General features: G+C 40.3%; 1 protein-coding gene across 4 annotated transcripts in view; it reads right to left on the bottom strand.

Moving 5' to 3' along the window:
• The window catches only part of grik4 (glutamate receptor, ionotropic, kainate 4), a 315,022-nt gene that overhangs the window by 49,800 nt on the left and 240,497 nt on the right, over window positions 1-24,725 (bottom strand). For 3 of the 4 annotated variants that reach the window (XM_031297041.2, XM_031297042.2, XM_036001715.1), the window contains 3 exons: window positions 22,956-23,134; window positions 19,318-19,371; window positions 579-740 (listed from right to left, as the gene is read on the bottom strand). In XM_031297041.2, the coding sequence (XP_031152901.1) occupies window positions 579-740; window positions 19,318-19,371; window positions 22,956-23,134 (395 nt within the window). Of the gene's footprint in view, window positions 1-578; window positions 741-19,317; window positions 19,372-22,955; window positions 23,135-24,259; window positions 24,448-24,725 lie in introns of those variants that run through there. The other variant, XM_031297043.2, reaches the window with a different exon arrangement.

Here is a 24,725-nt window from a genome sequence, read left to right as displayed (position 1 = left end):
AGACAAACAACAGTCTTTAGTCATTCACATGTAAGAAGTAACTTGGTGATTTGAGGCTGTTTCGAATTCAAATATGCAGAGCATGTTATGTTAAATGTTGAGCTACAGACAATGTTTAGATGAGAACAGTGGATGATTTAAGGGGGGGATGCAGCAAAGGTAAGATGCTCTTTTGCTTTGCATTTCCGCTGAAGCAAATTCAACAAGAAGGATGCCATTATAAATGTAGTAAGTAAGGTAGCAAACGCTGCTAATGAGCAGTCTGGGAAACAACAACTACCTACAGCAACACCGGCAATTTCAACAGTTAACTGGATGAATGTCATCCCCGTATAATTCAGAAACATTTTTGTGTCTAAGTGACCTCAGTGTTTTAGTGGGTGAGTTTGAGATACAGCAGTATACTGAAAGAGTAATGCCTCGGAAGACCCTGTTTGGACTTGCAAAGGAAATAAATAAAAAGGGTTCATCCATTATTCTTACATGGGTAACCTTGGTCTTCTCTCTCTCTCTCTCTCTCTCTCTGTTTGTGAGATCATGTGTGTATGTGTGTGTGTGTGTGTGTTGTGTGTACTAACTGGAGTGCCAGCGAAGGGTGCATGGTCACAGTTCTCTTGCCAGGAGCGGTTGAGGCTTAGCACAAAATCCTGGAAGAAGGGATGAGTTTTGTTGAAGACTGAAAAACCGACTATGTTGACTCGTTGGTCCACCACGTCATCCAGTTGGAGTAAAGAGAATTCCTGCAGGAAAGAAATGAGAGAGACAGACAGACAGAAATTATTGGGTGAATGCAGCTGATTCAGATGGGAGCTGTCATATTCTGCCATGATCTGGTATAATCGACTTTCACAATAAATGATACGTCGAATCATTGTCAAGGTAAAAATGGCATGTGTTAATCAATTATGTTTACATCCGATTTAATCCGTCTCACTTAGTTTTCATCAACTCCTATTATTACGGCTGATTGACATCAGAAAGCTGCAGCAATTTGTTCATTCCCACCATTTAGCTATGCATCACTGCACACAACCATGCATTTTGCACTGGCCATATGCTATTCATGACATAAAGGACAGTGTGTGAATACTGGATTGCAATGCTAGAATTAGAGAGAGACAGACAGAGAGAGCCTGAAACAGACTGGAGACAGGAAATGGGGAAAAAAACGAAGACACTGAAACCGATAGATAATTGAGAAAGTGAGATAGAAATCCATGGCATATTGAAATGCTCCAGGTTAGAAGGAGAGGAAAAATACAGGTGTTTGTTATTTGGCTCTGGGAGAAGCTGGTTTTTCTCAGTCTGGGGAACAGCAGACAGGGGACAGGCAGAGATAGAGATGAGAAAGTAGAAAGGGGAGGAGGAGGTGGTGTGAGTGGAGTTGGATGTTTCCTAAGGGTTAATAGAGGTGTCAGAACCTAGTACCCCCTCAGGTGGCAGCCTTCGCCAGGCAGCCTGTTATGCCATCTAGCTTATGACAGCCAGACCAAGCCTAGTCTACCTGTCTGTCACCAAGGCCAGGGACTCTGACGATAAGATGGGTTGGAGCGGATGGTGAGGCAGAATATAAAGAAGCGTGGTGTCGGAGGAAAGAGGCGGCAAGTGACAATGGGGTGTTGCAAGACCAGTAGGCACAGAGCATGGGGAGAACAAATGGAAACCATGCATACGTGCATGTATATGGGTTACAATGGCCAACAGGTTGGCCAAGTAGAAAAGGAAGTTAGAGGTGTGTATAAATTGGTGGAAAAACAATTATCTTTCAATTGAAAACAATGATCAAAGCTGCGACTTTTGCTCTTTAGACCTCCTGCCATGTAGAAACCCATCGCATGTGTGGTAACAGCTTTAAGGATTAGGCCAAAATCTTATTTTTAAAAAGCAAACAAACACACATATTTATTCAGCCAAAGGGAAATCATGAATGTCTCCTGGAGATATCAAAGTTTACAAAGTCTAAGGCATGGCTATGAGGGAAACATGAAAAAAAGCCTGTAAGAATCTGTAAGAGAAAAATGTATGAGAGGGGATTAGGCAAATCAGATAATTGACGTTCAGACAAAAAGAGTTAATAAGTCAGTGGATTGCATAACTGACAAGCAGGTAGGTGGAAAAAGCTCTCAGGCCATGAGTCACTCCATTGTGAAGACACCAGTGGGTGACTGCACTGATACAGACCTGGAGCAGAGCAAGGCTGGAGGAAGCAGTAGATACTGACTTTGAGTAGGAGGCCTATTATCCCCAGTGCCAACCCCACAGAAACCTGGAAATCCCAAATGTTTAGCTTTGCTATCGTTTAGCAGAGTGCCTCTGCTGCATGTCAAAAACAAACAACTCTGGTAACAAATGTATTCCAGGTAAGTGTGGAGATTGTCAAGATGAGCTAAAACAACATCACGTGAGTGGAGAGAGGAAAAGTTAGGGAGTTGCAAATCAAGTGGAAAGATATGTGTAATATATGTGAATCTGAATACCTGTCCTGGACAGCAGGACCTGATTTGTGTGGTCTATCTCCAAGTGGTGTGCAGTTATGAACACAAAGAATGTATATACTGTATGTACTGAGGGACTCTGCATCTTCCAGACAAAAACTGTGCCACCTAGGGCAGTTGTCATTGGTTTAAAGAAATACAAACAAGCCAGAACGTTTTTCCCCCTATCCCTGAATAGATATGCCATGTAGCCAGACCACACTCCATCGCTGATACAACGCTGTAGAGAAAGGTCTGACATACTAAGATTAGTGAACATCTGATTAGTCACTATTACCGTCCCAACTCCGCCTGCTAAAAAGATTATAGAGGTATTATAATTGTAATAAAAATATTAGAGGTATAGTCACAACGGATTTTGCTGCCTATTCATTTCTTGAAGGAAATAGTTAGACACATTTGATTCCAGCTATGGTTCGACCTTGCCTCTTTTACTTTGTGCAAATTTCAAGCTGATTGGACTTTGAAATGCAAGCTCACAATGTTCAGCCAGTTAAAGAAATAGGGTAATTCTGACCTCTTATTCAAGAAATATTGATACTGGTGAAATAATACAATACAATACAAGTGGCTGTAGTGTGTGCCAGGACACCGACAGAAGTTAATGATAGTCAAGTGTTTGATTGGAAAGTATAGTCTATGCCTACATGTTCCTCAGCAAAGCTTGAGGAACACTTAATCCCTATCTCAACAACCTAAGTGATCACATCAGGAGAACATTTTAAACTGACAAAATCCTTTATCTTTTTACATTTTTTATATATACTCAAAGGTGGGGGAAATAATATTATTAATTCCTGTGCATTACAGAAAACACATTGGCTTATCTCCCTTCTTTTTGTATCTTTAGTTATGCCTTGTAGGGCCTCATAAGCCTTTTGGGACTGGCCATATAATTACTGGCTAAGTGTACTTTAATAGATCATTAGAGGCAGAGCTGTGCAAACGAGCCTATCATTAAGCATGCCCCTCAAGGGTGCTTGTATGCATGCATGTGCATTTGCACACGAGCACAGGCACAGACACAAACTGGAGAGTGTATGTGCACACCCACACACACACACAGGAAAACTAGAATCCCTATAATTGAGCAACACATGCACATAGTCGCAAAAGACCAAGGTCACCAAAATATCCTTAGGCCATGTCTGAAGAAAACTAATGTGCTGCATACGTAGGCTTTCAGGGCACAGATACTGGCACACACACACACACACACACACACACACACACAAACACAGACTAAATCCCTCCACATGAGCAATTATGCTCTCTTGCATACTAAATAGGTGGTGTGAAATGGACGGTTCTTAGCAGAGGACAGTTGGTCCACAGCAGTGGGGGAACAAAAAGGCAGAGTTGGAGGGTAGAAGAGAGCAGCAGAGAAACCAACTGTCCAACCAACTGGGGTGAAAAGGGTGTAGGAGCAGAATGATGATGAGGAGGACGGATAAAGAGAGCGAGCAAGCTAAAAGTTGAATCAATGGAGAGAGGAGAAGGTGAGAGATTAAGAGAGCCTAAAAAGCAGTGGGGGAAAAAGCGACAGAGCGAAGATGAGAGAGGGCAGGAGGCTGGGATAGCATGAGGGAGTGACAGCCTGGCTGCGGGTCCCCAACACCGGCTGTCACCTGGAGATCAATCAGCAGCCGTGACCCGAGCCAACCAACCAAAAACTGATGCTTTACCTCCTCAATTCTTGCCCTTCTCCCTCTGAAAACCTCCCAATCTGAAAGTCTGTCTTTTCTATTCTTTATTTCTGTGCCCTATTTTCTCCATGTCTGTTTAATCTTTTTATTATGGATTTTTATATCCTTCCAGTGATTTTTCTTGCTTTTCACATAATGAGCCATTCACGCATGCACACATGTACACTCACTGACAGACTTGTCCGAATGTGTGACCACTTGGTGTTTGTTATGATGCAGTCAGCTTGAGCAGTGAATAATGAGATCCCAGGAGATCTGATGCTGCTGATAGTGGGATACCCTGTCATGAACCTTACCCCACCACCCCCTACACATCCCTTAGCCATCCACACACATGCACAGACATATTTCTTTGCAGTGGTGTAAGCCTTTATAAATCCACCATCCTAAACAGGTTATCCAAAATGAAGCAAAAAAACTTTAGATCCAGCACCCCCTTTCAGCTTTTTCTCATTGTGCACTGATCTCATCTCCATAAATAGGAATGCTGAGATAATAGCAATTCTCTAGGCTCCAAGGACATCCACTGAATCAGGCTGTATCTCTGCTGCATGCATGGTACAGCATCCTGTAACTGAAAGTGATATCTCAACTAACTAGAGTTGTTCTTTCCATAGATGAGCCTTTCAAATGCAAGTTAGAGGGTATATGGAGTTTTGTAATATGTATGCATGCTGTGCAGGGAATGCTGCTTCATACTGTCACTTTTTAAAATTGAAAACTCAGTATTTCAATGAGTTTGAGTCATCTGAAGAGTCTGTTTAAAGAACGTTGTTACAGTGGCATCAAAATGAAGGAAGTTTGCAAAAGTTGAGAGCTACCAGTCAGTGGTGGTGTAAAGGAACACTGCAACAATGTCAAATGAGTCTGAAGGATTTATTGAAGTTGCAATGAATCAGGGCCATTAAGGACTGTCATACAAGTTTATGTTTTGGGTTTTTGTTGAGCAAAATTACAATTCATTTGGAGTCGTGTTTGTGTGATGAATGCATGTTTCACACTATTTCTAGCTCAGTTTTTGGTGTCCATTAACTCCAGAGGGAAATATCTGACTCTCTTTAGCTGCTAAATGCTCCACTATGTTCACCAGGAGGATTTGCTGCTGCTGAAACGAGGCTGGTGAAAGCGTTGGGACTGAACCAAACAGTAAAGTCGAGGGCCATAAAACCGAAACAATGAGCTGAAAGACGCAAAAAAAAGGCTTTGCAGATTTGAGGGCAAGTGCAAAGTTGGTGATAATTTTTTGTGGGTTTGTCACAAAGAATGACCCCTTTCACATTACACAGTCATTATGTATTCTGATCCATTGTTAATACAAAAATGTTGATAAGTGCAGCTTTAAAGAGACAAAGTCATGTGGAATTTCCTTTGGTTGCTGTATCCTCAAATGGTAAAGACATTATCTTCTGTTCTGTAAAATGTGCTCCAAATAAAGCCGTGAGTGGTGATAATCATAATTGACAATTTGAAAAAGAAAGAAAAATCATCTCCACTTCTTATCGAGCATGGCAGCCCTGTGAACAGCAGACGGACTCCAGTAGCCTATGATTGAGTAACATTTCTGTAAATTGCATATTGATTTTCCTAATGATAAAGTACTAATTAATGACGCCCCTCCTGTTATACTGGAGGAAGGGTATCACATGGTAAAACCTTTAGGCCTCAGTCTGGGCTTCACTCTGTAATGAAATCCATTTCTCGTGGCACAACAATTATCCCCTAATAGCTGGAATGTTCATGCAGTGTATTTGGCAATAAGTCATTTCATGCTTGTATCAATTGCCACATAAATTCAGGCTGAGCTCTACATCCTCCTGCAGCCTCTTAATTACAATGTTCCCAGAGAGCGTGGGTTAGGAGGAGAGGAGAGGAGAAGGAGAAAAGAGTAAGCATTACCAAATGTCATGCCTACAGACTTGTTATGAACCTGGGATGTAATAGCAAAATTGGATAAATGATTTACTGCATTTTCTGTTCATGAAATTCAACATAATAGTCTACTGCAGCTGGACATGAAAACTGTAATTGCAGATCCTCCACTAGTTGCTGTCTGGATACTTCTTTGTACATGCGTGGATAGTACTCAAGTGATCTCTCCTGTGTAGTCACTAACCTGTCACGTTCATCATTCCCAGTGGCCAGCTAGTTACATCCATTCCAAGATGACCATGTAATTACCATACCATATATCTTAGCGCATGCTGGGGTTGATAAATTAGCTTTGTTTGAAAGCATTTAATAGCCACATACATCAAAACAATATGCCAGCATTCCTGCAGAGTGTTGGCAACAAATTACCAATTTCATTCCATTATTCATAGAATTATGTCTGACCTGCAACAGTAACAGCCTATTTGTGTGGCAGAGACCTTATGCCCAGAATAATTCTGAGGCTGGTGGAGGCCAAAAACACCATGAATATTGCAGACACTAGCATATGTTTGGAATCTCAAACAGTGTATTTTTTTCCCCCAGTGAGCTATTCATTCAAATCCCAGCAGAATATTTATGGAGGAATATAACAGTTCACAAAACAAAAAGCAAATGAAATTTGAAAAAAAAAAAAAAAAAAAAGCATTCAAAGTCAAAACAATTTCTTAAATATGATTGCTTCTTTTAACTGAAAAGATTTGCATCTACATTGCAGATTATTTTGTTGGGAAACATAAAATGGTTTCTGGACCTCTAAGGCTGCAGTCAGCGGTGGGGTGGAAGAGTGGGTGGCTAAAATACTGACACAGAAGAAGAAAATAAATGCAGAGGGAGAAGCAGCAGATAATGGAGATGAAACTCCATCTAAACTCTGCTCATCTGAGTGAAGCCCTGAGTGTTACACATCGATCACCTGAGTATTTCTCACCAAGGCCGAGTAACCCCTCAGCTTTGAGACTACATGTTCACTCTTTGTTAGAAGGACCACAGCAGGAAAATAATACACTATACACTGTACAGGAAATGTCTGGATAGCTTTAATGGTCATTAATGGCTTCTAATGGTCATGTTGAGATTTGTTTCATGTTCATTTTGCTATAATTTAATATGACATTTACTTTTATTTTTATGTTAGTATAAGAGAGATGCAAAGGGAAAGCAGCTTTGAGCTCCCTGATCAAAACAAACTCAAACCACATTTAATCTATGCTGACTAGCAAAGGTGATTTAGCCTTGCTGGCTCAGCTCTGCAGTTGGGGAATAGATGGTGACAGGGGCTCACTGTGGTCTTTTGTACCAAAAAGATGGAGATTCTGCTGCCCCATTCAGATTTCATTTTGAAAGAGCGTTTTCTGCTTCATCATATTTTAATGGAGGATATCTTAGTAATCCTGTTTAGCTGTTTTCTGTCCTCAGTGGCCAGCGACGTAAAGTGCTGTTTGAAAATGCCTTTGATTTACTTGGTTTATTGTCTCAGTGAGCCTCGCTTTTTATCTTCATTTGTTCCATTTTGTTTGGAAAGGAATATAAGTGTGAGTGCTATCTTACAAATTCTTTGTGCTGCTCTCAGACCAGGCACAAATTTAGCCAATTCTGCAACCAATTTAATTGGATCAGCAGGGTGTTCTGCATTGTGATGGGAATGAAAGCCGTTACGCATACAGTACGCATAAACGGCTGAAAAACTGAAATTACAGCCATCTGGTTTAGGAAATCATATTGTGATAGCAACACAGATAAAGTAAGTTTGATTCTCAAATCATCTGCAGCACAGAACATTAGGAAGAAGAACTTTAGAGTCACCCTTAGGTGCTTCATCATTAACATAATGCAAAGTTAATTGAGGTCTCAGTGTCCAAATATTCTAAATCATCTAATTCAAGTATTATGACTTAATAACAGACCTCACCTGCCTGTATGACAGAACACCAAAGAGAAACTGCATAGAGGCAAACAACTTGTTTCCTTCGCTAATCTTCATTGGACACGATCAGCTTGGCTCAATCGTGTATTGAACTTCCTGTCTGGATTTCTTGTCTGGCTGAGTGATAAGCAGAATACAATTACATTTACGTGCTTCATCAAAATGAAACCTCCATCAGGCTGATTAAAACTGCAAAGAGATGGACATGATATTTGCTCCAAATACCACTAATGACTTTCTGGTAGGTGCTGAATGTGTTAGAATACAACAGCACATTTGGATTTAAAAACACATGAACATACACACTTGAATTAAGCACACTGTGATGGTAAGTTAAAGAGGCGTGACATCAGGGTAAGTGGGGTCACTGGCCAATAGCCACTTGGGCTTTCTGGTGTTGAGTTATAGCTGAAAAGTATTTAACAGTGAAGGAAAATGCTCAGTTAAAAAAAATTAGATATATTTTAGTTATTAGAAATGAACAAGCTCATTAGTGTTAAGCAGTGCATCCACACACACAGGCGCATCTGCGTTCTCGCAAGCCACAAAGATCCTGGGATTTAAGTAGTGTAATAGTGAGAAATTCCCACTTAATCGAAGCACTATTAACAAAGCATGCATTAATGGTTTTTGATAAAGACGTGGAAATAAAGTAGGTAAGCTGTAAAGAGATGAGAAAAGAAAATGTGAAATGGAAGGGAGGAATGACAGTGGCAGCCAGGTTGGATTGTAGGATGATGTCAGGAAGAAAGTTATAGAGCATAGAAAGGAAGTCAGGTATGAAGCCAGCAAGCAATTTTAACTTTCCAAAGAAGACCCTACAGTAAGCTGTGACTCAAGCCCTGGGATTTGGAAGACAATAGGCTGTAATACAATTGTCAACACTGAGTAATACAGACATGGGGCTCAGAGGCAGAGCTCGTGGCAATAGGGCTGACACAGAGTAATCAATACGCCAGAACTCCTCACACATACACAGGTCTGAGTCTGGGGGGTGGAACACTACACTAAATTGTCTTCATTTACACAAACATCCAGCTGCCGTCTGGCTAATCTGTAAAGATAAAAAGAGACCGGGGAACTTCAAGTCTTATACTTTTATGGTAAACAAGCCTTCTCAGAGTGTGTTTTAATATCGTTGGGAAGTTATGTTTTGGGTGATAAGGCAAGGAGGCCCTGATTCACATATTGAACATGCCAGATTGTTGGCAGTCTCTCACACAGACTCCAGCATCTCCATTATTATAAGGCAGCCAAAAACTGCTCAACATTAAAATGTTTTTTCTGTCTTTGTAGGCTGGCTTTGGTTTCCATTAATGTCAGTGCTTATTAAAAATCAGAATGCTTTCTATCACACAAGTTCCCTTTATGAATCCCAATCAATATATGTTTTGAACATGAAGAGACCTCACGTCCCAACCTGTTAACCCTCAAAATTAGACATAAATGATTTATGAATGCCCTTCATGGACACTGATGTGCATACCAATGCCCTTGCCATTCTTTTCTTTTAGAAAGTAAGTTAGAGCACAAGACGTAAAAGTGACATTTCCCTTTTTGTGAAAGAAGTTTTTTTTTTTTTTTTTAAAAGAACTAAGGGAACTACTTATTAAATATTTACATTAATTTGCTTTGAGTTTAAACAGTGGAAATAGACTTGTCAAGCCTTTTGATTTTTACTGATCTGGAATATCAATATGTTCAATCAGTGATGAAAAGGGGACTGAAGCGGATGCCTGCATGGATGGTCCTCTACAAAACCAGCAATAATACATCATCATAACCTTACTTACCCTACAATAAAGAGATGATGTTTTAATCAAGTAGATTGTCTTCAATATAAGGCAATAATGAAATGATTAAGACATGACTGAGACTCAGATTATTAATCGTCTGTGCAATCTGATATGGAGCATAATGAACTGTTTGGAAGTGTCAATGGAGCGTCTTACTCAGCCTTCATATCACAGAAGTATTTATATTCTCCCACCAGAATTGTTTTCAAGCTCTTTTCACATGTGGAAACTGCAACAATACTGAATAAACCACATGAACGAACAGATAAACAGATAAAACTCCCGGTACCACATGATGCCGGTATGGAAAACTGCATGAACATTGCAATTCAAGCTGCATGCGTTGTATGTAAGTGTAGAAATTCTGTGTACAACAACAATAACAACAACAACTGTGTACAAATACGCATCTAAATCCCTTCTCATGTCAGCGGACGGGCTAAATATCTTCCGGCAGCGCAAAATAAAACTCACGCACTTCAAGAAAAAAATCCTAGAAAAAACACTTGAAGAGACTTTGAAATGGCTAAATCAGAAACTAACATTTGGTGTATAGTAGGAATGCATCAATTTACAGCCTCAAAAGCAGTCGTCCTTCCACCTGGGGACTAGCTTATGTTATGTGTTTATGGCAACAAGTATTCATACTGCTCTACAGCACCAACACAATAAATGTAATTCTTAGCTAAATAAGTTGACATATTTGCATTACAAATGAGTAGCAAGCAGACATTATTTGGTGAAACACACTTGTTGTGACATAATAATGACAGTTTATATTCTGGCTGGATGCAGCTCTCTGTTGTCACCATCCACGTAGCCTATTACCTTTTCTATTACTCAGTTGATTGATTCTCAAACTCTGTGTCTAAACAGGGAAATATGAACTTTACATAAGCCGTGAAGGGGAATTAATTAAATCCCAATCATTTTCACAGTCACAGTGGCTGCCCTCTAAAGCAGTTTGACTGACACGACTTTTTGGGGGGGGATTTATAAATCTTGTAGAGAAGGGGGGTGAGGCTGATTTGGAGTTTGTTTTTTTTTAAGGGATGTTCCCTCCATTCATTCACTTTTACAGATATGGGACAAGAAACCTTACCAGAACAATAAACTTGTGAAATTGAATTTTGTATCACCTAGACAATATTGTTATCAAGGCCAGGCACACCCAAAAGAAATACAGAGTGAGAGAGAGACACTAAGAGGGAAAGACAGAGAGAGAGAGGCAGGTTGCAGGTTTTGGCAGTAAGGACAGAGGTAGCAGTTAAGATGAAAAATTACAAGGACAAGGGCAGACAGCAACTACTATTTATTCTTTACTAGAACAGAGTGACAGAGGGTGAAGCAACCTTCTCAAAATCAGTGAAATATTTGGAATAAGGGAGAGAAAGAACATTTTAAAAAGATGTTTGTGCAGGTCGGGGAGGCAGGCATTTCCTCTGTTCTTCAGTGGCACATTCAATTATAAAGCATTTTATCATTTCACAGTGTTGGGAGGAATAATTAGAAGCATGGAGCATGTCGGGCCCGGAACCCCAACTGGCCAAGAACAAATGGTGGGGAGCACGGCAGTGTCTGGGAAAGAATAGGGATTAACAAGTGAATAACAGCATCAGCCATGCTTCAGAAGTAAAACCTAACTCCCCTCATCAGCCTTTTATACAAACCTGCCAATCAGCTCAGACTAATATGAACCGAGAAAAAGAAAGAGGAGTTTAAATGAATGTGTTTTTTGTATGAGTGTGTGTGTGTGTGTGTGTGTGTGTGTGTGTGTGTGTGTTTGCATGAGGACTTGTGCTGCAATGAAATGTGAATACAGTGTGCAGCCTGTTTCTGTAGCACCGTTCTGGTTTCTGACACCAGAAGACAAAAAATACACAGCTCATATCCAGGAAGCAAACAGACAGGCAGGTAGATAAGCAGGCAGATATTATATAACTGTATGTATGTATGTGTGAGTGGGAGGGAGGGACGATGGAGATGTTGTGTGTGTGAGCATGTACATGAGTTTGTTCATTGAAGTTTGAAGTGAAGTTTTATCATTCATATGTGTGTGTGTGTGTGTGTGTGTGTGTGTGTGTGTGTGTGTGTGTGTGTAAAACAGTCAGGAAGTGCTGGCAGCTCTTCAGGCACAAATGCATGACAATGACTGCAGTGACAAGAGGGATCACGGGTGTGTGGAGGGGAAATGGAACATGAAGAACAAAACAAACAGACAGAGGTGTGTGTGTGTGTGTGTGTGTGTGTGTGTGTGTGTGTGTGTGTGTGTGGGGCCTTCACTTTGCCCCGCTTTGCAGAGAGGGATAATATGTCAGCCGGCACTGTGTGTCAAAGCATGTTTTTGAATGTTTTTGTGTGGATGCAAGAAAGATCGAGCCTCCACACTTTCATCAAGATTCCAAATGACATCACAAAATGATAATGTGCCATGCGAGGCGTTGCTAGGCCCGATCCCGTGCTCACCTAACCTTCAAATGACATTAGGCATCCCGTCAACATATGAGTCACTACCAACCTCATGTGATTTATCCAATCCTGCTGAGTAGCTTGGATCGCGGGATACAAATCACTTAGATGGAAGCCATGGAGCAGGGACTGAGTGCTAACCTGTGTGGGTGCCTATGTGATTGTGTGTGTTCTATTTGTTTTGATTGTTTGTGTGTATGCATCCATCAGACGAGTATATGTGTGTGTGGCTCTCGTCTGAGTGTAACATTAAGTTAAAACTAAAGGAGCTGCATGATGTCGGCTACTTTACAGAGAGAAGCCCTGTGGAGCTGTTCAGTTTCAGTGCTCTTCTATGAAGCATGTTTTTGTTTTAATCTCTCTGTTCATGTGACCCAAGGGCCGAGATTTCTATTAGATCTTGCAATTAAAGCCCAGGATAATAACGGCTGGTATTAAATGGGCTTAATGGGGAGAGAGGAAAATAAACCGGCGCTGGAAGCTTTCTCACATGGAATAAAAGAAACAATTTTTGATACAATCAGAGTGATGCCTGAGTGCTCCTTTTCCTCCCCATCACCTGCTTGTCTAATTCTGATCTGCACCATCAACTAAAGGCAACACTTGTTTCTAGATTAAGCATTACATTACCCAAGACCAGGGCCTTGGACATCAGAGAGCAGAAATAATGTAGCAGGGAACACAAACAGTAGCAGGTTTCAGAGATCGCTACGAGAAGCACCTATTTGAATTGTATGGCTTGTAACGAAGGGAAAGGAACAAAAAAAAATATATATATATCTCTCTTTGCCCCAGGCAACATCCACTAAAGATCATTAGCTCTAGTAATGGTCTATGGATGGCTATTCTTTCACATCTATCTTCTACATAGAGACCTTAGTAACCAATGGACTGTTGAACAAAGACAAACATATACAACCTGTATAAATTAAGGGGAGCATGAGAGAGAGAATGCAAACAACTGATATAGCCATGCTGTACTTGAATCGTATATTACACAGTTTGAAACATGAGACCGCAGTCACTAGAATGCAGTGCAATAATTCTGCTTGGCTATGGTGGCTAGCTTCTCACACCAGATTAATAACATCAACATATAACAGAATAAACAAACACAACCAAAATGAAGGGTGAAAGCAGTCAAATCCATAAGTGGGCATGACAAAAGCCCCGACTCAAGACAGGTAGCTGCATGAGGACGTTGATGAGCGTCTTGAGATGATTCAGGGGAAACAGATTAGGCAGGGGAGCAGTTTGGCAGATCGTTAGTCAGGGATGTCAGGACCAGAGATAAAAGAAGTGTCAGCAGAGGAGGAAGACAGAAGAAAGGAATGGTTGGAGAAAACAGGGGAAGACAAGGGAGAGAGGGTGAGGGAGGAGAGGGAAGATACAGAAAGAATGGAATATATAAGATAATTGAATGTTTATAAGCCATAAAAAAGGTAATTGTGGAATTTCAAAGCAAGATTACAAATTGCAAAGGTGTTGTATAACACTTGCAATAACATGGATATTTAACGTGGATATTTTCATAAGAGAATCATGAGTATGTTATATGTTAATACATACATAATATATTTTACATGGCCCTTTTAAGAAACCCATATATGTATCATCACTTTTAGTAGTAATGCAAGATTTATTATTACTAGTTACATCTTAAATTCTTGAGCAATTATTCAAAAAGGTAGACTGTATGTTTGTTTGATCTTCTAAACTGTTTCTGAAGCCTTTGGTCTGACCAGAAACTGTTAAATGTGTCATTATTTGTGAAGCAAATGTCTTGTCTGACATGTTTTGCCTTTTCTTAAGTGTTTTTAATCTGTTGTGGAAGTGCTTTGATCCTATCCAGACTATTCTGAAGTTATTTATTTTCTTTGCTTCATTGGCTAGGTGAGCTGGGTGAGAGAGAGAGAGAGAAAGAGGGATGACATGAAACATATCTTATATCAGGTTAAAGCTAGTTTTATGCATTTTCTATGCATTTTATATGTATTTCAGCTGATTGTGCTAGCATGTCATTGTATTTATATCACAAATATACAGTATAGCGTATATATGCAAAACAAAAGTTCTTCTTGAAAGATAGTACTGTGACATCAATGTGCTTTATTCACATTTTATCTAAATTATACACTCGCGTAACTTGGGTACATCCCAAGAATGGGCACAGAGAGACACACTGCTTGCATTTTCACAAAACAATTAAACAAGAAAAGTGACAATATGAGCAAAGCTGCAGGACAAAGTATTCACAAAAGGTACAACCCAGTGATCCGCCTGATTGAATCAACTAGCTAATGTTTTACAGAATGACCGTCCCACATGAGCTTGGTGAGCTGTTGGCATTTAGTTAACAGTACATCAAACCATTTTTTGCCAGTGTTATTTTCAGCTAATGTGAGGTGACTGCATTCAGTGACTAACCTCGTTAACTTATGTTTTGTTTCTTCTGGTAAAACATTTGACATCTTGAATCTATTTATCAGTATTCAGGCCAAAATACTCAAACACAAGGTTATGAGAGGTCAGATTTGCCACCAATATCATGCATGCCATACAAGCCAATTCCAAATCAGCATTGACCACAGTATATACTTTTCCAAAATTAACAAAAAACTGCAAACCCTCTGATTAACTCTCACTTGCTCCATCATGTATAATTATAACCACAGTCAAACTGAAATCTCCTAACACCAATTTAGATGGATTAGATGCTCCTTTGATCAGAATACACAGTGAATGTTTTCACTCATAGTTTTCGATGGTCAGTGACTCTAATCTGAACCTCAAACTGTACCTTTTATTACCTGTATGAGTTTAATAAATAAGGTGACATCAGACGGTCAAACCTACTGCTCACAGACTCGATTGCCATTTCCTAAATTGCTACAAGTAACAGTTTTTTAAATGATAACAGACGTAAGAAGATCTGCAAGTGAATTATCTTCGTGTTGGTATCAATTCTGTATATTAATGAGGCTGTGGTAGGCAAACTTCCACAAACACTCGTTTAAATTATAGACAGCAGAATTCTGATTTATGTAAGCTAACAAGAAAACATCGTCAGCCTTGAACTTTGTGGCACTAGCAAATAATAAGTCTCCGGGGACAGCAGCGTGAAGAATTGCACCTCTGAGCTTCATGTGCTCTGTCTCACTCACTGTTTTCACAATGTCTATAGTATAGTATAATATCATAGAAATTATGAATACCACCTACTGTCCTTCAAAAGTATATCGCGTTAAACACTAAACTGCTTGAGAAAAAGGATAAATAACTTGAGTAAGTTCCTGGGAGGGAACATAGCAATTGCTATTCTGAAAAGCTGGTTGCTTCCTACCTGAAAAAAACACTTCAATTATCCATGGCAATGGGAAGCTGTCCCAATGCAGAAACTCTGTGAAGCTTAAAAAAGTCAAACTGATGTCAAAGCACGGACATTTACCTTGAAGAAAACATTCAGCACTGGCTCCTAAAGACAATACACTGTGAAAACACATCAGGCAATTACAGATCAGATTACTGCGGCTTTTCTGCGACTTCAGAAATGTTATTTTCTCCCTGACATAATGGAAGTATCTGGACTCTAACACCTATCATTAAGAGCACAGACATGCGCACCGAACACAGAGAGATCAGTGACCTTACAATCATCTTTACCATCTATCATGTTTCCTGTATGTCTGTGGTTCAAGAAAGGTGTTGAGATTAATTAAATAATGAATACTTCAATCAGATTATATCTCAAACTTAAATGAAAGTTTCTGTAAGTATTTCTTCAGCATTTCAGTTGCTATAAGAAGTTGAAACCTTTGTGATGTTAACAAAGCTAAACAGCGTTTAACTTGCTTAACAGCTCCCATAAAAAAAACAACAGTACAAGCGCGACAGCAGAGGTTCTTACATTGTGGTTGTAACTCGGTTTCATCCATATCCAAAAAATTCTCCAAAGTATTATTTTTTTTCAAGTTCAAGTGTTTTTGTCTGGGACATGCAGCTTTAGGGACCATCCACACGGAAACGCTTTTTGGTATAAACGTACATGTTTTGCATCGTTTTGGCCGATCGTCCAAACAAATTCTGTAAACGCACCGCCTGAAGACGCACTTTTTTGAAACCTGGTCCCAGGGTGAGAAATTTGAAAACGCCGCCCTTGCGGCTTCGTTTGGACGGCGAAGCCGCATACTGGAGTATTGATGATGTCATCGCCACACCCCTCGACCTCTAGCCTTTGACCTCTTATCCCGCAACGTCTCATAACAACAACAACAACAACAACAATTCACTATCGGTCCACACAAATGACTCTGGTTTCCTTGCACTAGCCATTTTCGTCATCTTCTTCTTGTGTTTGGTTTCTTCTTCTACTGTCTGTTTGTATACAGCGCGCAAGCTTTATGCGCATGCTCTGCCTCTTCCTCCTCCATTTTGGTGAATTTCTGTAGCAGACAGAGTGCCACCTATAGGCCTGGAATATGAAGTAGTGTGTTGAGTCGCTTACAAATGGATCCGTTTGGACGCACATTTTCTTGAAACAATGCCAGGGAAAACGGGTAACGTGTTTTGGTATGTGTGGACATGGCCTTAGCCTCAGCCTCAGTCTTTCAGCACTATATCGTGTTAGCTTAATCATGTAGCAAGCTACAACTGATAAAATGTGTCCATGCAAATAGTGACTTGTGGTTAAGGTATGGTAGACATTAGACAACTGCGTGAAGCTTATGGAAAGATCACTGTCATAGTTAAAGGAAACCACTTTGACTGGGGTGTAAATTCCAGTCTCAAGTAAACTCCAGTCTAACTTAACTTTTCACATCGCTATGACAACAGCACATTACGCCCCTCTTTGGCACTGAATGTTCTAAGTTGTTTGAAGGCCTTTGAATAAATGGCCGATGCTGTCATTATTCTGGACAGGACAGTCTCATAAAATGAGAAGTGTACTTTAATAAGAGGATCAAAAAGTGACCCAATAATTCAATGTATTGTGGCCATTTTCAGAGATCTACTATCAAAGTTACAGTGAGTCTATAAAATGGGTGCACAATGAACTGAAGTCTAAGAGAAAAAATGATGAAACTTGTTCATATCCTCTTTTGTGTCTGGGAGAATGGATGTAAATGTGTGTGGTGAAGGTGATGCACAAGTAGCAGAGCCACTTAAAAACACAATAAATAGGATGAATCACTTATTACAACAACTAAGGAAACAGCAGCGCTTCTATTTTTCCACTTACAGCTTCAGCATTATGTCCCAGGTTGCCGGGGGCTCACTGCCGACCATTTTAATGGTGTTAGCTGAAGCTATTAACGATGCCGTCACTGAGCAATGGCAGGATTTTAAGAAAATGGTGGTGATGGTAGTGGGAGGGGGCATGTATGGTCATCATCTAGTATCTACAATGAATCAGTGTGCTATGCTGTGCCCTCCAGCAGACACCAGAGCAGAGTGACGAGGGAGTTGTAGACACAAAGAAAAAGCAATGACAAGAAGGTTAAAGAAAGGGAGAAGAGAAAAGAGAGATTCAAGAGGAGAAGTGACTATGTCAAGGGCTGTGGAGGAAAACATGAAGATGGCAGCAGCCCTTTCTTAATGAGTCATAAATCAGCTTGATATGAATCATCTCTACAGCGCTATTAGAGCAAAGTGTTTCGAACCTCATTAATTTCCATTAGGGAGCAGCTATCTGGTAAGTTTACTATTGTATTTAATTTTCTCCAAGCCACAATATCTTTATAATCTTACAATAACTCTCACTGATCCCTTAGCCTCTACAGTATGTGCCTAAACATCATTACTCTCAAATTTGGGGTCAATCCCATTACTGACGGCATGGATATGCGCAGCCATTTTGAGAGGCAGTAACTCCTTATAAACTGCTCTGTCCCCGATTTGCATCCTAATGTTAGCCCAGTACAAAATAATATGTAAAACACTCTTAATCTACAAAATATAATTAATGCAGCATTTATTAAACCAAATAACAGCTTTACGGTCCACAAAAAACACGTCCAACAAAAGTTGCAGAGGTAACTTTTGTGTACAGAAGTAGCTGTTAGATATTTCACTCATGATGATTTAGCTTTGAACTTTCTCTATCTGCCTCTGTCACCTCTCTTGGGGACTTGTCACTGTAAACAGTTTAACCAATCACAGTTGCCAATTAGCTTTAAACTGTGCACTCCACAATATGTAATGCAATGTGATTAAATCAGTTTGAAACTGATTCTGGGCATTATAGAACTGATTAAAAATTCCCTAAATGTTAAGGTTAATGTTAAGGCTCCAGGGCTAACAGATGCAAGAAACTATGCTAATTAACTGAGCAATGAGAATCAATTAAGAACGAAACCTTATATAGTATAAGCTTAGTTTGCAGGCGAACATGCAAACCTTGATAACTGCTGAGTAAATCACCTGCAAAATAATCTTAAGAAATGTATGTTGAGTTAATTCTTACAGAAATGAATACAGAAAGAAAGAAAGAATGTGGATCTCCTCGTCAACTAATTCATTGACAGAAATGAATGTTGACTCTGAGGACGATGACTTCATCACTTATATAATGGTAACTTGGCAGGTTTTCCACAATCATAATTATAACAAAAACTGCAGCAGCAACAACAGCAACAACAATAGTACTTAGCAATTATAATAGTCATTATTATGTATTCGTTTGGTCCAGACGTGCACTTCAACCAACGAGGTCAAACAAGCAGCGACTTGAGCCATTAGAGCCACCACACTCAGTATGTTTCTAATTTGCAATCACATGCAGTGAGGGAGAAAATCGGCTATGCTATAATTAAGCTATGCTATAAGTCCTCTGTCTTAGCTCCTGTCTGCTTAACTCTATCCATTCAATCATTCATTCAATTAAAGTAAACTATTTTAATACACTGCAGGAGTACAGCATTAGACTACTGATGTGCTCCTGCAGGTGTAAAATCTATATTGGCTCTAAATACCCACACCTTCTCCCGTTTCCTTACCAGAGAGGTGAAGATGTAAGTGTAGTAGACTGACAGCATCCCCAGCTCTGATGCCTGCAGAACAAAAGACAAGAGGGACAGAAGGGGAAAGATAAAGCAAAATGTAACAGAAAGAAGGTTCAAAACAGAAGTTCGAGGATTGTAGTTTGAACAAAACAATGTTAAGATAGAGTTCAGAGTAACAGAGGAGGGAGGGGGAGAACGAAAGAAAAAGCAGAGAGTCAAGAATAAAGGGGCGGGGAGAGAGGTGAGCGGTCAGTGATTCAGTGTAACTCAAGCTCCACTCTGCAGCAGACAGATCAAATCCACATCTTGATAAGACCAGACACATTCTTATCTGACGATGGCTCTCAATGGAGCAATTAATTTCTGAGGTGCATTAGTATGCTGCTCGACACTGTCTTACCATTTGATTAAATCAAAGTCACAGTGAGGAGCAGTCGGGAAGGACAGGGTGAACTTTTCGTAGTTTCATTTCATTAAAGTCATTAGCAAAAAAGAAAACCATCGAGCTATACGCTGCGATGCACATTATGATTAAAATCAATAAATATCAAGTTATATTGCATATATCAAACCAAACAGTTTCAAAGAAGTTCCTTTTCGTCCAAGAACATTTTTACACAAATCATCATTTAACCCTGAGTGAGATCCTTGAATGAATTAACCCTCATGCCTCTTCTGAGACGCTACTGAGAGAGTATCTTCTCCACCTGGCTGCACTGAAATTTACATATTTCGATAATAGATAGCTTTTAAACTAATATTATTCTAAGGTTGTGTGGCATCAGTTATCAATAACAGTTATTTAGCTGTCACATCTGCAACAGTGTAGCCTCTGTGTGGGTGTTTGTGTGCCATTAGAAGTGTATGTCATTCAGTTGTTGAATGTTCATTCAACAGTGTTATGCAGGGGCACGGGTAATAAAACAGGAAGATGTAGAAAGGCACTCCTCATATAGCAAAAACATCCAACTATAAATTTCATTATTACACTCTGAATGACCTCTCATGTCATCTTTACAAAGTGTTCTCCTTTGAGTATAGTAAGAGCATTATTACTTTGAAACTGATAGCATGATGACAATGCAGTGTAATTATTATGCTTCAGGGAGATTGTTTGTTAGCATCTGCCCTGGAGTTACACACAGCATTCAAGCTAGCTAACGGCACAAATTGGTGGAGAGTTTTCCCCTTTAACAGAGTCTTCATGCGGCAAGTAATATTTCAAACACTGCATCTTTTCCTTGGGTGACCTGTGCCTTTAATACCTAACCCAAAAGAAACTGACTTTATCACCTGAATCGCCTTTTTTGCTGCCTACGTCCAAAACATGCAGCCGATGAAAAATATCCTTTTGGTTTCCTTTAACTGAATTCCAAATAAGCCCCCTGTTATTTTTGCCCCTACTTTTTTCTTTTTAATTTCCTTGTTGTTCTACTGCAGCTTTTGGTCAGAGTGCACACGGTTTGCACTGCCGCCATATACTGGGCTCACTATCTATCCCACTCTGGTTCTGTATAGCTGTGCACAACAGTGGAGGGCTGACTGAATGAGATTACATTCAGAATGCTAACACTGCTGACCTAAACCCCTCTGAATGCTAAAACCTCAGAGAGTGAGACCTTTGTCTGACGAGGGTTTGATGTAAGATGTAAACAGACAAATAAGGGAAAATGTCTTTTACGACAAAGGACGATTCTGTCCCTTTAGACAAGCTGGGCACTCTTATCATCATCTGAGAATGGCATATATGCCGGCGCACAGCTTTGATATGTTTGGCAACTAGGCACGCCACATGAGAGCCGGGACTGCCAACTTTCCACCACGTGCTGCAGGATTGTCTCTTGACAGACAGAGGGACAGACATAAAGATGTATAAAGGAGACAAAAGAGTGAGAGATAGAGGGATGGGTGTACGAGACCACACAAGGAGGGAGGTGAGGAAAACAGACAGTGAGAAAGAGAGCAAGTCCATATTGAAACGCTGGGAGATGGGGAACAGAGCAAGAGAGAAAGAAAGACATCCCACTGTGGGCTCCCGCTGCTCTGTGGCCCAGGGTTGCCAGGGTTGCCATGGTGACTGGATGACCACTGATGGCAGCGTGAACACTTGATTGAGGTGAGAGATTGAGACTACTGTGAGATAGAGAGGGAGACTATAACAGAAAGAATGAGGGAGTAGCAAGACAAACATCTCCCTCTCTGCTTCTTCCAACCCCCTTCTGTCTCCAGTTATTGTCACCTCCACTCCCGCCATCCATCCGTCGTCTTCTAGAAATAATGAGGTGTGTAATAATTACCAAGAGGCCATATGCTGCTGCCAAACACCCTCGCTTCCTCGGCTCCCACAATCACCTTTACTGATGCCCTCAAGGCTCTTTATGAACATACGTCTCCAATCAGGAGAAGCTCCAGCATTATGTCAAGGTTTTGATCACGTTCGTATGTGCCATTAGCGGAGTAATTACATACAAGTCAAACTGTTATGCTAGTGACAGAAATAGCATAACTAAAATGGTCAGGAAGTTGTTTTTCTCACACCATGAACTTTATTACCCTGGAAATCCAGAGTTCTCGCGAGAGCACAATTTGAATTTGCTCAGCGAGTCACTCTGGCATTCAGTAATAATGCTCATTAACTATGCCCTTGTAGCTGTGCTGCACCAATCACATCGGTGTATCTGATATAGGCGGGCCAGAGGCGAGCTAAACAGATGACGACAGCGCTGCAACGTCGAAGTCATTAGTAAACGCTGCAAGATGGCTACGGATGAACACCAGTTGTTTGAAATGGCTTTGGCAGCTACAGTGAACGAGTTAGACTTGGCTTTTTATCTAAAAGAGGAACAGAAGACGGCGCTCGAATCGTTCCTTTGCAAGAAGTACGTTTTTGCTGTTTTGCCGACCGGATACGGCAAGAATGGGCCATTTTCATTACTCATTGCCAGACCCTTAATTGTTCGGATTTGGGTCCGGATTTCCAGGCTAGAACTTTATGGCTTTGCATATTACAATTTTAGTTATAATTCTCTGTAAAAGGTGTTTTTGAAGGTTTTTGAAAGTTTAATTAAATACACATCATACCATGTGTTAGAAAGTAGACAAAATTCTCACTTATGGAAGATGAATCATTAGAATACAACTTGGTTTAATGCTCTTATCCATATAATTTGATGTAACAGGTTTGTTTGAAAATATTGCCTGAATTGCTTTGCCTTTTATTTTGGAGTAGACTGTAGACTCTGTAACCCTGTCTTTTAAAAGCTGTGCCAACTGCCAAAAGTGCATAAATTCACATTATCTGTCTTCTGATTGAGTGAAAAAAAACATTTCCCTTTCATGTTCTGCACACTATCTGAGTGGAGAACACAACCTCTAACTTTACAGGTCAAAACTGAAGACCAACCAACTTCTTCCAGTTAAAAAAATCATTCTCCACATATATAATTATGTTTAGCCTTGAACACTTCTTGCCACCGGCGTTTTTCACCCACTTTTCCTTTTGAGAAATGTGAGAGTTAAAAAAATGTGGATCTTGAGAATTTTGTATCGGTATTAAGTTAAGACTATAGATATGAAATAAAGCCAAGTTATCAGTGCATAAATAACACAGCTATCACATGAACCATACTAACCCGTTCCAAAATGATATGTGACATAGTGGCGTTGGCATCCACTATAATAGTGGCAGTCTTGTCGTCTCGTATCTCTTTCAGGAGCGGGGTCGGGTCGTTGCTGTCGTCAAGCATGCGCACTGACAAAGTCTCCTTGGAGATGAGGAACTGCCTGAGGAGCTGCTCCAGGTTCAGTAAGCCTGCCGGTAAGACACACACACACACACACACACACACACACACACACACACACACACACACATACAAACACACACACAGAGGAGGGGTTACTTGTAATGAAGGGAAGAGTCTCCAAAGGAGATTAAGTAATTGTTTACAGTTGATAAACTATTGAGCCAAAAACTTAAGGAAAGTCAAGTGCATTCAGAGAATGACGGTTGATATTGTAAATGCAGTATAACTTAATAAGCATACACTGTCCCCAAGTACAAACAAATGTGCCTCTTATTTATTTGTTTGCTCTATTTGACAACAATTAATCTATAAAACATGTACATGCAGAACAAGTGAGCTGATTACCTTAAATTACAATTACTGCAAAGCCATCAAACACAAAAGGGACGTTTCAGCAACTTCTCTTGTATTCTATCCCATGGAAATAGACCGTTTGACTCTAGTGAGGTAAGTGGGATTTGCCAACTCTAGCATGGCCAACGCTTCCGGCAGCATTTTACCAGTCACTCTGCATCCATGTATTAGCAGACCCTGAGAGGTTATTGGACTCATTTTCTTTATAGGAGTTTAAACTAATTTGTGAGGTGTGATGCAGTAAGAAAAATACAACCTAAATGAGACTCAGAGTAGTAAACCACAGCATGTTGTGATAGTTACATCGGCCTCACCTTGGCAATTTGGCAGATCTCATCATACTCATATAACATTTCTTGATATTGGCAAGGAGAGTCATATGAGAAGGACGTAACTTTGTGGAGAAGGACTTGCATTAGCTGAGCCTCCACCTGCTATTACCATTATAAAGTAATAATGAAATGGCACTCTAGACTTTGGTGTCAACAGCTTCTTTATGGGATTTTTGCCATGGCAACAGCAGAGTAGTTAATCTGTCACATGGAGACCAATTTTGTTGCAGCAATCTAAAGTTATCAAGCAGACTCCTTTAGCTTCTCCACAGCACATTACCACAAGTGACTATACTGCCCAAGTCACCAGCATCATGTCTAATAGCTTTTGTAATCATGTCTTAGTGTTTGACAGTCTTTTAGTCAGTCTGTACGGCAGTATATCACTGTGTGCGTGTGTGTGTGTGTGTGTGTGTGTGTGTGTGTGTGTCTTCCTTCCTGTACCTGGCTACCTGTGTCTGTGCACTCATGAGACATCATTCCTGGCTGCTGCTCGCTCGCCTGGCTGTGTCTCCAAACTGTCAGATCAGCTTCCTCTGTAGTATAACGCCGAATAACTTTGATGATCTTGAAATAGCTTCTGCTAAACCGCCATCCTTGCCTGCCTGCTGAATCCACCCTCTATGGCTTCTTGCTGCTTCTTGTTCATGACATTAGACACTGTACTAGATGCAGCTGGCTAAACAGCACACACACATTCACACACAAATAGAGTGACACACACAGAAGAAAAGTTCATATTCATCATCTTTTAGTGTTCTGGCTGCACAGGATTCAAAGGGAGTCAGAATATTTTTCCCCAGAGTGCTTTACAGCAGCCATGTTGGTCCCTCACTGTTTGGTCTGGTGAACCAGTTTCAATCAAATGAAAAGCATGCAGCTGAACAAAAACATGTTGCTTCTTTAGTTA

The sequence above is a fragment of the Sander lucioperca genome, chromosome 5, assembly GCF_008315115.2.
Source record: "Sander lucioperca isolate FBNREF2018 chromosome 5, SLUC_FBN_1.2, whole genome shotgun sequence".
In the NCBI taxonomy this organism is placed as follows: domain Eukaryota; kingdom Metazoa; phylum Chordata; class Actinopteri; order Perciformes; family Percidae; genus Sander; species Sander lucioperca.
This window is presented reverse-complemented; position numbering and strand designations above follow the sequence as displayed.